The sequence below is a fragment of the Penicillium vulpinum genome (genome assembly GCF_028829585.1).
Source record: "Penicillium vulpinum strain IBT 29486 chromosome Unknown utg000001l_segment0_segment0, whole genome shotgun sequence".
Taxonomy (NCBI): Eukaryota; Fungi; Ascomycota; class Eurotiomycetes; order Eurotiales; family Aspergillaceae; genus Penicillium; species Penicillium vulpinum.
Window position 1 is genome coordinate 6,882,782 of NW_026643241.1, and position 12,536 is coordinate 6,895,317.

At 50.3% G+C, this 12,536-nt stretch overlaps 4 protein-coding genes across 4 annotated transcripts; 3 read left to right on the forward strand and 1 right to left on the reverse strand.

Annotated features, from left to right (window-relative positions):
• Positions 1-205: 205 nt before the first annotated feature.
• On the forward strand, positions 206-1,960 carry N7479_002465 (uridine kinase family protein; the record flags this gene model as incomplete). Its single annotated transcript, XM_057250162.1, has 8 exons — positions 206-376; positions 441-568; positions 626-770; positions 826-868; positions 917-1,030; positions 1,090-1,131; positions 1,186-1,417; positions 1,477-1,960. 8 exons carry the CDS (start codon positions 206-208, stop codon positions 1,958-1,960), a joined length of 1,359 nt encoding a protein of 452 aa, XP_057114594.1.
• A 412-nt stretch (positions 1,961-2,372) lies between these two features.
• Positions 2,373-4,597, forward strand: N7479_002466 (pre-rRNA-processing protein ESF1; the record flags this gene model as incomplete). The annotated part of the gene is given in 3 exon segments (XM_057250163.1): positions 2,373-2,439; positions 2,524-3,008; positions 3,020-4,597. The coding sequence occupies 3 exon segments, from the start codon at positions 2,373-2,375 to the stop codon at positions 4,595-4,597; spliced, it is 2,130 nt and encodes a 709-aa protein (XP_057114595.1).
• A 1,253-nt stretch (positions 4,598-5,850) lies between these two features.
• Positions 5,851-9,471, forward strand: N7479_002467 (uncharacterized protein; the record flags this gene model as incomplete). The annotated part of the gene is made up of 1 exon (XM_057250164.1): positions 5,851-9,471. One exon carries the CDS (start codon positions 5,851-5,853, stop codon positions 9,469-9,471), a length of 3,621 nt encoding a protein of 1,206 aa, XP_057114596.1.
• A 367-nt stretch (positions 9,472-9,838) lies between these two features.
• On the reverse strand, positions 9,839-12,438 carry N7479_002468 (putative sugar hydrolase; the record flags this gene model as incomplete). The annotated part of the gene is made up of 6 exons (XM_057250165.1): positions 9,839-10,975; positions 11,032-11,309; positions 11,372-12,027; positions 12,104-12,167; positions 12,225-12,339; positions 12,406-12,438. The coding sequence occupies 6 exons, from the start codon at positions 12,436-12,438 to the stop codon at positions 9,839-9,841; spliced, it is 2,283 nt and encodes a 760-aa protein (XP_057114597.1).
• Positions 12,439-12,536: the final 98 nt, after the last annotated feature.

A 12,536-nucleotide genomic window follows, 5' to 3' on the forward strand; every position in this document is an offset into this window, starting at 1 on the left:
CACGTGATATCCCGTGACCCGCCACAGCAATCTTAGAACCTTCCAGGGAATGAACCTCGACTAACCCACTTTGGGACTACACATTATGTAATTATCACGGGCCCCACCTGGACACCTGGGCAGCTTTCAAGGCTATCACAATCGAAAACAGAGGGGTGGAGAGGGTCAAGATACTACATACCTGCAGCCTTGTACGCACGTAGACATGGAATCAATTCCACCTTTATATTCTTTGTCCACTGAAGTGCGATATGCTCCCCCATGGCAGGACTTGAGCATTATTGGCATTGCTGGCAGCTCTGGCTCCGGTAAGAGTTCCGTGGCAATGGAGATCGTCAAGTCTTTGGACTTGCCGTGGGTGGTGATCCTTGTAATGGTACAGCTTGCAAACTCTCATGCATCTACTTTGAGACCATCTCGCTCTAATGTATTGCATGCAGGACTCCTTCTACAAGACCTTAACTTCTGAGCAGCACCACAAGGCCCATGCAAATGAGTATGACTTCGACTGCCCGGAATCGATTGACTTTGATGTGCTGGTGGAGACCCTTCGTGATCTGAAGAAAGGGTACATTTACTGTTGTTCCTATAGTTTGCCTCTTTGATCTGACTGAATGTAACGCAGAAAGAAAGCGAACATCCCGATTTACTCATTTTCTGAGCACCAGCGGCAGCCTGATACGACCACTCTCTACTCCCCTCATGTCATAATTCTAGAAGGGATTCTAGCGCTCCATGATCCTAGAATAGTCGAGATGCTGGATGTGAAGGTATCATAGCTTCTTTGCTATCCTTGTACCTATCGGTGCTAATTCGATGACCCAGATCTTCGTTGAAGCGGATATGGATGTATGCTTAGGTCGCAGGGGTGAGTTGCCTCGATCGTGCTATGTTAATCTCCACTGACAATACATAGTCTTGCGTGATGTCCGTGAGCGAGGTCGTGATATTGAAGGAATCATCAAGCAATGGTTTGATTTTGTGAAGCCTTCCTACACTCGATTTGTGGAGCCTCAACGCCCTATCTCAGGTTGGTAGTCACATGAGTCCGCAAAGGATTAGAGACTTCTTTTTAACTTTATATCCCAGATATCATTATCCCGCGTGGTATTGAGAACAAGACCGCTATCGGTATGCAATCTCCTGGGCCTGCTAGTATTGAGAGCGGTATACTAATTGATTCAGATATGGTGGTCAAACACATTCAACGCAAGTTGCAAGAGAAATCAGACAACCATACTGAAGCGCTTCGCAATCTAGGTTTGATTGCAGCAGAAGGGAAGCTGCCTCCAAATGTGCATGTTTTACCATCAACGCCGCAGTTTATTGGCATGAATACTATCTTGCAGAACCCCGAAACTGAGCAAGAGGATTACATTTTCTACTTTGATCGACTTGTTTCGATCTTGATTGAAAAGTACTGCCATTTCTCTCGATATGTGTCTTGTTATTACTTTACTGACATCACCGTCGCAGGGCCTTGGATATGACATCGTATGTATCCGCAAATGTGGAAACACCACAAGGGAACACATACCTCGGTTTGCATCCCAAGGGTACCGTATCAGCTGTGGTCATCTTACGCGGTGGCTCTTGTATGGAGACTGCGCTTAAGCGATCTATTCCTGACTGTATCACTGGTCGCGTGCTCATCCAAACGAACGAGAGCAATGACGAACCAGAGTTGCATTACTTGAAGCTTCCGTCGCAGATCGAGGAGCATGCAACTGTCATTCTAATGGACTCTCAAATGTCTAGTGGAGGTGCTGCACTTATGGCTGTTCGCGTCTTGATTGATCATGGGGTGGAACAGGGGAGTATCGTTTTCGTAACTTGCACAGCAGGTGAGCGGGGCCTTAAGAGGCTTACTGCCGTATACCCTAAGATCAATGTGATTGTTGGACGCATCGAAGAAGAAGGGGAACCGCGCTGGATAGAGAAGCGGTACTTTGGATGTTGAGATGTCCATCCGTTTATTGTTTATCCAATCATCCAAGTACATATATATGTTGACACACTCACTATGAAATATTTTCGGGACCAAGCATTGGGTTACTAGGGTTGATACCTAGCAAGAACATGTTTATACACACATCTTGCATATTTACTCAAATACAAGCAAATATTATTACAATTTATGTTGTCAAGTTGTATTGCATGATAGTGGCCATGGGAAAGTAGAACAAAAAGACTGGCCGTTTTGAGAATAATGTGCCTGACCGCCCTCACTTCGGCGGGCAGAAAAAAGAAATAATTTATCGGTATCGACTATTTTCACTTGCTGAATCCGAAAATCTCCATTGATATCCAGATATTGCAAACATTCCCTTGCGTACTTGTGGTTTGTAAAGTGAAAATTTTCAGCGCTCACAATGGCGGGCTCAGACAAGAAAAAGTCTAAGGCCAGCAAGCCCAAAGGCGAAGTCGGTCCAGCGATCAGTACGTACAGTGAAAGTTTAAGACTTGTTCTTGTTTTCAAGAAAACCCATGGCTATGCTTACTGACTTTTTCGTTTCACTATAGCGGATCCCCGATTTGCGAACATCCAGACCGATCCTCGCTACCGTCTTCCTAGTAAACGCCAGACTCATGTCAAACTCGATAAGCGCTTTGCGCATGTGTTAGACGATAAGGACTTCTCCAGCAACGCCCCTGTCGACCGCTATGGACGAAAGCTTAGAAAAGATGACACCAAGGAGAAATTGAAGCAGTTTTACCAAGTCGACGAGGACGAAGAGGAGGATGAGGACAGTGCCGACGACGACTTGGAAGTCCAGAAAGAACTGAAACGAGTCAACGCCGCTTCATATGATCCTGCCCGTGATGGCGGCTTCGAGTCCTCGTCATCTGAGGAAGAGACCTCTAGCGAAGAGGAAGACGAGGCGGAGGAGGATGAGATCGAGTTCCCGGAAGAGCAGCGGTCCGATGTGCCGCTCGGCGAAGTGACGGATCGGATAGCTGTCGTCAATCTCGATTGGGAAAATATTCGTGCTGAGGACTTGATGGCAGTCTTCTCCAGTTTCCTCCCGTCGGGGGGCGGGTGTTGAACGCCACAGTATACCCAAGCGAATTTGGAAAGGAGCGCATGGAGAGGGAGGAGATTGAAGGCCCCCCGAAAGAGATTTTTGGCTCTGATAAAAAAAAGAACACCAAGGAGGATTCCGAAGAGGAGGAACTCGATTCTGACGAGGAGGAGGAGCAAATTAAAAAGTCCCTGCTGAAGGGCGACGACGGTGAAGAATTCAACTCTACACAGCTACGACGGTACCAGCTCGACCGACTGCGGTATTACTACGCCATTATCAAATTTTCATCAAAAGACGTTGCAAAGCATGTCTACGACCTGGTGGATGGTGCCGAATACCTCTCCAGTGCCAACTTCTTTGATCTTCGCTTCGTGCCTGAGGACACTGATTTCTCCGACGACAAAGCTCGGGACGAATGTTCTCGGATTCCCGACGGTTACAAGCCTACTGAATTCGTAACGGATGCTTTGCAGCACAGCAAGGTCAAATTGACATGGGACGCAGACGACAAAACAAGGAAAGAAGCCCAGGCACGTGCCTTCCGGGGTTCACGCCAGGACATTGACGAGAACGACCTGAAAGCCTACCTCGGGAGCGATAGTTCCGAGAACGAAGATTCAGATGACGAGGATGGAGGCGTCGAAGTTGTCGATAATACCGCAGGAGAAGCTTCAACCACAAAGCTATCCAAGAAGGAGGCCGAGAGACAGCGCATGCGTGCGTTGCTGGGCCTGAGCGCCGAGCCTACCCGCACCAAACCGGAACGCCCCGTCGGCGAGATGGAGGTTACTTTCACATCGGGTCTGGCTGGTGGCCATGGCAAGGATACCATCTTCGAAAATGAACCGGAGATCGAAGAAACCACACTTGAAAAGTACGTGCGGAAGGAGCGAGAGCGTAAAAAGCGTCGAAAGGAGAAACTCAAGAATCCTAAGCCATCTTCAGAGGATGAGGATGGCGCTGCAGCGGGCAGTGAAGACAACGAAGCTGGTCCGGCCGAGGTGTCACAGCAAGTGGAAGAAGAGATGGGATTCAATGATCCCTTCTTTGATGACCCTACTGGAAAGGCTACAGCAGGTTCTAGACGCAAGGAGGAGAGGCGCAAGAAGCGCGAGGAACGTGCCGCTGAGGAAGCTGCCTCAGCTGCTCAACGGGCCGAGTTAGAGTTGCTGATGGTAGATGACGAAAAGATCAACATCAAACACTTCGACATGACCGAGATTGAAAAGGCCGAGAAACAGGCCCGGAAGAAGGGCAAGGGCAAGAAGGGCAAGAAGGTGGAACCTGCGCTCACGGATGACTTTGAAGTCAACGTCAGCGACCCTCGTTTCTCACGCCTGTACGACACTCATGATTTCGCCATTGATCCTACAAACCCCCGGTTCAAGCCGACTTCCGGCATGAAGGCCCTGTTGGATGAGGGCCGTAAGCGCCGACGTACCGGTGATGACGCAGAGGCTGAGGCTCCAACAGAGAGCCGGGATAGCCAAAAGAAGCAAAAAAAGTCTTCCAAGGAGTCCAGTTCCGAGGAGTTGAAGCGGTTGGTGGCAAAAGTCAAGCGTTCTCACTGAGAGTATATAGACCTGAAATGATTTGGAAGTTAATACACTGGAGTTCAACAAAAGAAATTGAACTGTAAAATAAGATCCCTTTACATATATATATGTATATTGGCAATATGAAATCAGATACTACATACGGAGTAGTACCGTTCTAAGATGTCCACGGGTCTCATGTCAACTTACCTACGATGGGAAACGGAAACGGAAACGGAAACACGAAAAAGGACCGGCTGAAAGGCAGAGCCACGTGGACAGAATAGCTTAGTACATATTAGTCAACATGAAGAGTGTTCCTTGGAAGTTTCTTTCCCCCTGGTAGGGTCGGGGTATTTACAAGCATGATTATAGGGCCTGTCCAGAGGTGGTACTGGAGTTGCAGGCATGATGCTTGTATCACACGAGGTAGGATTGACGGTGTAGAGATGGCATGTGCCCACCATGAGTAATATTTTGGGAGGTAAACCATTTCCTCCAATCCTAAATTCATATCCGTCTGAAATAACACAAATCGGCGCCTCTCAAGTAACACGATTTCTTGCAAACACGACTATACGGTGACACGACGACGGTAGAGAATAGCGACACAGTGGCTAGTAGTAGTGACTGATATATCTCTCATTGGATGTAGTTCTGATAGCCAATAATAGCTCTGCTCTAGGTGTACATTTATAGGTCAAAACAAGGGCTCTTTTTATGTTCTAACTGCTTCTACGGAGTAGAATGGATCTATCGGACCTCGGGAGTCAGAGAATCAGATCTATAAGAAAAGATCAAAAGGCCACTATCCTTCACCGTAGACCACGAAGCTGAGATCATGTGACTTTATTCACCGCCTTTTCGCGTTCCCTCTCCGATCCCCCCCAGGGTGGTTTCTATGTTCAAGAGACTGGGTCCCTTAAGAAGCTCTGGGATTATTTCATTTGACCTCCTGGTTTTCTACACAATTCTGATCAGACTGTGGAGTCTTCGTGCGTGCAAAGCCAATTCCTAATTCCTAATTGTTGATCTAAGCCCCACTGCACCTCATCCCACCTTCCACTCCCTCCCCTCTCATAACTCTGGATATTCTCAATTCCCTTCATCGTTTTATGATGATTCTTGCTTGGTTGAATTAAGCTATGGGTGGATGCAGCCTAGATATCCCTAGCTGTCTGATGCCCATTGTTACACCGCGTGAATTCGACCGGTCCATTTTCTTTTCCCTGCGTCCCTAAGTACCTGTTCTTTCCCGAGGTCTGCGGGTTTCCCCGTTCTCATCCACCATGCTCGGCCGACTCCTGAGTACCGCCGCGTCGACTCTGAACCCGGCGGCATACTCTGGACGAAGCAATGGAACGCCTCTCGAGTCTGTGACGGAAGAGGAACATACCTCCGGTCTTCTTTTCCCCGACGCCAGCCTCCTTCGGCGTTCCCATACCCATGCCTTCCCATTGCAGACGACTTTCAATTCCCCGAATGCCTCGACCACTGGTGCATATGATGATCGTGGGGGAATGGAATTGGATGCAATCAAAGATTTTCGTGTGATTGTTGCACAGAATGCATTGGGCGACCGAGATGCATGTGTCTTACTTGACACTCGTGCGTCCGATTCATCCCCCGCTGGTCTTGGAATCGACCCACAAGGCAACGACCAGTCCGGTATTAGACATACCCGGGCAGCCTCAAGTCTTTCTCGTGGAACACGCCGCAATCCTCTCACCCAATCATCCCTCATCGAATCGAGTCCCCTCTCCGCAGCTGCAGATGCGCGCAGGTCGTCACCAGCCAGCCCGGGTGCTTTTTCCCGGGCTCGAGGCCGTAGCTCTACACTAGCACCACCGGGAACATCCCACGATCCTGGCCTATCGCGACACCCCTCTGACTCCAATGATACCGGCCTTTTGAACTGCATCTTCGGCAGCAGTGCCTTCAGCTACCGGGGGTCGTCTACAAAAATGCACATAATCTCCGCTGATGAAAACTCGGCAGCCGGGGTGAGTGCATCGCCTGCTGCCCGCAGTCCACTTTCCCGGGCATATACCACAGGCAGTCCCGCGGGTCCGATAGGAGGAGGCCGAGGAGTGGACGATAAACCACCTTCCAAAGTGACAGTTCTCTTGACTCGCATGTTTAGTGTGAATCTTCCCGAAGGAGCGGAAGCATCGGCTGAGCGACATGACTATGCCAATGCTCTCTACCAAGAGTCATTGCCTGAGATGGAGTTCCCATTCCCGGATGTTTCCAAGCGTAAGAAAATCAAGGAGAAGAAAACACCCATGTACGCGGTTGCAATTACGATCCAGATCCCCTTGCTGCCACGCAACACTGGACGTCCTGTATCAAGATTTAGTACTCCGGGCCCAGACTCTCCTCGGCCAGGGTTCTCAAGCTCGCTGGATTCTGATCACCGCTGGCCAGGTGGATTCTTTGATGATAGCTTATCTTCTGCCTCGCCCCCGGCTAGCCTGGATGAGCGTCTGGATTTGCTAGTTGATCATTGGGACGTCATCACTCGTACACTCTCCCACCTCGAAAGACTTGTTCGCAACGAAATTCTCTTCCTTTTGAAGAAAGTGGACTCTTTATCCGGGCCACACCCAAAGCCTGCGAAGCCTCCCAATATGCAGCGGACCAACCAGACCATTGTGCATTTACCTGCCAACATTCTATCGGTCAATTCGAAGCTTAAAGAAGAAGCTATTCGCAGCTCCCGCCGGATCAGCCTTGCTCTTCAAACCCCATATGTGGTCACCGGACAAAGTCGTTGGGGCGTCTGGCGGGAGGAAGGCCGCTCCATTGTCCGAGGTCTGGGCGACAAAGAGCAGAACTTCTTCTTCTTAGTTGTTTTGACTGCATTTTTGGGAAATCATACCGAGTGGCTCAATAGCCTTGGCCCAGAGTGGTATCGTCGCCGCCATAACCAGCAACACAAAGCTCAGCAGGATGGTGAACTCATTCTTGCAAACAGAACAGTCATTATATGCCCAGATAAGATGACTGCTCGCCGCCTCGTGTTCTTACTAGCCGCTTTCTTACCCTCCAAACAACGCCTGGAGCCGTTACCTTCTCCTCTTAGACCTGGTACATCGACCTCAATGCGTGCTATCTCTCAAAGCCCACCGAATGTGCCTGTCCTCCGTCAGGAGTCTCTTCGTAGAGCGATCGAACGACGAGCTCGTGCCCAGCGAATGATCATGGGAGATATTGATCACCACCAGCGATCAGTGAGCGTTTCGTCTCAGGAGACAGCCCAGCGGTCTTTTGATGGAGCTGAAATAAACACATCGGTGGAACACGCGGCCTCGGCCCGCAGAGGGTCTGATGCTCGTTCCATCAAACCACCGGGTGCAAGCATCCTTCCGAAGGATGCTCGAGCCATGAATACGAGTGGAGCAACTACTTCTATGATCACTCAGCGCAGCACTGTTCCTGTTCCCCATTTTACTTCTCAGCCAAGCCATTCTACTCAGGCTAGGGCAGACCGCAGCGCAACCGAAGGCACTGATAGCCTAGCATCGGAGACTCTACTGAAGAGCCTTCAACGAAGTGATAGCTCTGCAGTGAGCACAAACGGCAGTGTTTCCTCAGCTGGAGGCCGCTGGGGGGGTATTTTCTCCGGTCTTTGGAGCTCTCGTCAAGACTCATCTACCGAAAGTAGCGAGCCATATTCCCAATCTGAAGCTCGCAAAAGGTCTGCCTCTATAATCTCTGGTCCTGCTAGGCGCGGGTCCACCACTTTGACTCAAATGGTCAAGGAAGTCACAGAAAATGAGGATAAGCACCGGCCCGAAACAGCTCCCAGTGGAAACATCTCAATACCAACTCCTTCTGCAGCGGCTCCTCACAACACTGAGGCTGCCTCGCCAGAGCCATCATCACTCACCAGCCAGGTTCGGGAGTCGCCGTTGAAGTTGTCAGTCCGAGCAGATGAAGGCGTGGTGGATGTTGACCTTCCACTTCCTGGTTTTATGTCACTTTCTTCGTCTGGCGATTCGACTATTGCCTCGCCAAAGAAGACTCGAACTTCTGTAACCAGCATGGATGCGGTTGCTTCTACGCACAGTAGCGGCTCTGGATTTCCCGGTACTATGAAGGATAGTGATGGGCCGACTTCCCACGTGGCTGGTTGGTTGAAATTTTTCCATGAGGATTTCTCGCTCCAAGCGGTCCGGCCTTATGCCTCTCTTGAAGCAGAAATCAAACGGGCAATGCGAGCTGAACCATCCCCGTACATCCCCTCCACATCTGACGTGGACGGATCAGAGAAATGGGTAGATGTTGCGACGACTTTGATTGCAGATACCAAGGCTTCTACAGTGAAACGACTCCGCTTACGACGCAAGATCACAGTAGGTCATAGCTCTGGGGCCTCTCATACGCCCCCTTCGCCTGCCAACGCTACCCCCCGTGGATCAACTGGAGGTGCCTCGGCCTCCCAATTCACCAGTTTCTTTTCTGGACATGAGAAACCCCATGGCCCTACCGCTGATGAACAGGACCAGAGCTTTGTGGAAGAGCGGTTTATTGAGGAGCCTGTGATGGACCTCGACGGAGTTCTAGTTGATGCTGTCGAGCGTGTCTTGGGACAGAGTGGTTACTCGTCAATGGCACAATCACGTGCCCCTTCCCCTAACCGTGCTCGTAAAGCTGAAGACAAAGGCCCTTCTTCTAGACATGATGAAGCCCCTCCACTTGAAGTGCCTCGTGGTGAATGCCGCAAGATGGTGCTCGGGGCCCTCGAAGAAGTCGTTCGCCTTGTCACCGCCGAACACTGCCGTGAAGATGTGGACAGCACACTCGGGCTTGCGGACCGCGAGCGGAGAAGAGCGCTATCAGGTGCTGATAATACATTGCGTGAAGGAATCCGAAAGTGGCTCCTTGACGTTGAAGAAGTTTGGTGATTATACTTTACCAGGCTTTCATTTCTTTACGTTTGCTGATTGCATATCCATGGCTATTGCACTCGTGCATTGTTCTTTTTTCCTTCCTACGCCTAATCGTTAGTGATTTGGTCTTGCCTGGTATAGTCGCAGACCCGGGCTTCGAGTTTTTGATTAACTTCCTCTTCTTTGCTTTTTCTTGTTTTTTTCGGCTCTGCTTGCCTCTTTGCATTGCGATCTGTTTCAAATATGATACCCACCTGCTTCATACTGAGGTTTAGTTCTGTCTGTGGAGGCTTTCCCCCTACGTTTTAACATGATTCTTGATCAATTTGATGCAAATGACATAAGTTCCATGCAGTTCATTCTCTATTTATGTAATCTGAATCTAGGCAAGATAAACCAATTTCACACTGTGACCGTTTGTCTCAACCTTTCCATCCGCAGTAGGAGAAACTTGGATAGTCTTCAAGATCTCGTCTGACTGGGCGGAGTTGACAATTTCGATCGTAGTCTCAGCCCGCAGGCGTCCATTGACCAGCAACTCGACTCCAGACAAGGCATCACCATCAGGGGCCTTGATTGTGGGGTTGGTGACAGTAACGGAGCCGGGACGGATCAAAATGGGCATGGTATCGAAGTTGTGAGTCTCAGTGTACCAACGACCAGACTCGTAAGACTTGGAGTGATCGAACCACGAGATCCATTTTCCAGCCTCATCATCAGGAGACTGAGGAACGTAGAAAGTAACCTCACCCTCCTCTGTGAACACTGGTGCAACCAGCAGATTAGGGCCAAACATATACTGTGTGTCAATAGCATATGTGTTAAGATCCTCAGGGAACTCCAGGAAAAGCGGCCGCATAAGCGGTGTGCCGTTTCCATGGCCCCTCAGTGCCTCCTGCATAATGTAAGGAGTAAGCAGGATCTTGCGCTTAACGCAGTCTCGCAGCACATCCGAGCAATCCTCTCCATAGATCCAAGGCACACGGAACGAAGACGATCCATGCAGACGCGAGTGAGTAGACATAAGTCCAAACTGCACCCAACGCTTGTACAGAGCCGGAGGCGGGGTACCCTCGAATCCACCAATATCAGAAGCCCAGAACATATATCCAGACAGCATCAGGCTCAGGCCGCCGCGCAGCGACTCGGCCATAGCCTCAAATGTGCTCTCGCAGTCGCCACCCCAGTGGACGGGGTACGCCTGTCCGCCTGGTGCGGTACTGCGAGCGAAGAGGAGACCCTGGTTGCGTCCAACGCCCTTGCTGAGTGTCTCGTACACGGTCTTGTTGTAGAGGAGAGCGTAGTAGTTGTGCATGCGCTCGGGGTCGGCGCCATTGTGGTATTGGACGCCCTTGACGGGGATGCGCTCGGCGAAGTCAGTCTTGAAGCTGTCGACGCCCATCTCCATGAGTCGCTCCAGGTGGGCGTTGTACCAATCGCAAGCGGCGGGGTTTGTGAAGTCAACGACGGCCATGCCGGCTTGCCACATGTCCCATTGCCATACGGAGCCATCGGTGCGCTATGAAATTGTTAGGGGTTGTTTGTTCTCAGAGCCTTCACTGTTTTGAAACATACCTTGATGAAGTATCCGTTCTTCTTGCCCTCAGCGAACAGAGGCGATGCCTGGGCGATGTAAGGGTTGATCCAGACACTGATGCGGAGACCGCGCTCCTTGAGACGCTTGAGGTATCCCAGGGCATCGGGGAACATCTCAGAGTCGAAGTCGAAGTCACACCACTGGTAGGACTTCATCCAGAAACAATCGAAGTGGAAGACACCCAGGGGGATGTCACGGTCACGGAATCCATCAAGGAATCCAGTGACAGTCTCTTCGTCGTAGTTGGTTGTGAAACCTTTAGCATAACGTCAGTTTTTTTCATCCAGTTTTCCAGAGCAAATCATATCAAAAACTCACTGGTAGTAAGCCAGAGGTTGTAACTCCATGAAGGAACCAAGGCGGGTCTGCCAGTCAAAGCAGTGTAACGCTCCAGAATATCCTTTGGTGTAGCTCCATACACAATGAAGTACTCAATCTCCTCGCCAGGCACAGAGATGTTGACGCGAGTTGTGCGCTCGGACTGCACCTCCAGGCTGACCTTGCCAGGGTGGTTGACGAACACACCATATCCCTTAGAACTGATGTAGAAGGGAATGTTCTTGTAGGCCAACTCGGACGAAGTGCCGCCATCCTCGTTCCAGATATCAACAGTCTGTCCGTTCTTGACCATAGGACCGAACCGCTCTCCAAGACCGTAGACCTTCTCGCCAACGCCGAGGTCAAGCCCTGCGAGCATGTATCCCTGGCGCTCGGCGTAAATGCCGTCATCATAACGGTGCTTCTCACTGTTCTGGTCGCGCACGTATCCGATAGAGCGGAAAGATTGTCCGGTCAGTTTCTTACCGCTTGGAGCTTGAAATTCTAGGCTAAGTTCATTGGCGGATGTGTTCACAGCCAGATTGAGTGACCCGCTCGTGTAGTTGAGTTTCTTTTCAGTCTTGTTGTGCTCGATCTTGGTGTGGCCGGTGGCCTTGTTCAGGTGGTAGTGAGGACCGTTGTCATTCTGACCGTCCCTGCATGGTGTTATTATACTGTGATGAACTAGTCGTCCATATTGAGAGCTTCATCTGGTGCTCTTGAGGCACTTACCAGTGGACAAGCTTCACGCCGATGACTCCCTCCAATGGAGAAGTGAGAGTTGTGGAGACAGTTGCTATAGATTTTTGTTAGTTTCTGGATTTCTCAGACCGAGGGAGGATTGAGAACGCACGTGAGTTGAGGGTGTGTCCTCGGTGTGCTTGGAACTTGTTCAACAGCAGATTAACGGAATCGTCTTCAATTGAGAAACGCTCCACGTTGCTCATCCACTCGATGTTGATGCCCTCCTATATGGTTCAATTGCCTGTCAGTGATCATTCTATGCCAACTTGATTAACCAGGGAGTAAATTACCTGCAGGCACCACATGCCCGCGGTGAACTTCATCTTGAAGAGGAAGGGCAGGAAAGCTCGATTGAGATCCTTATTCTTGGAATAGGTTCTGCACAAGCTACCCCAGAGATACCTGGTGGCTTAACTTCGAG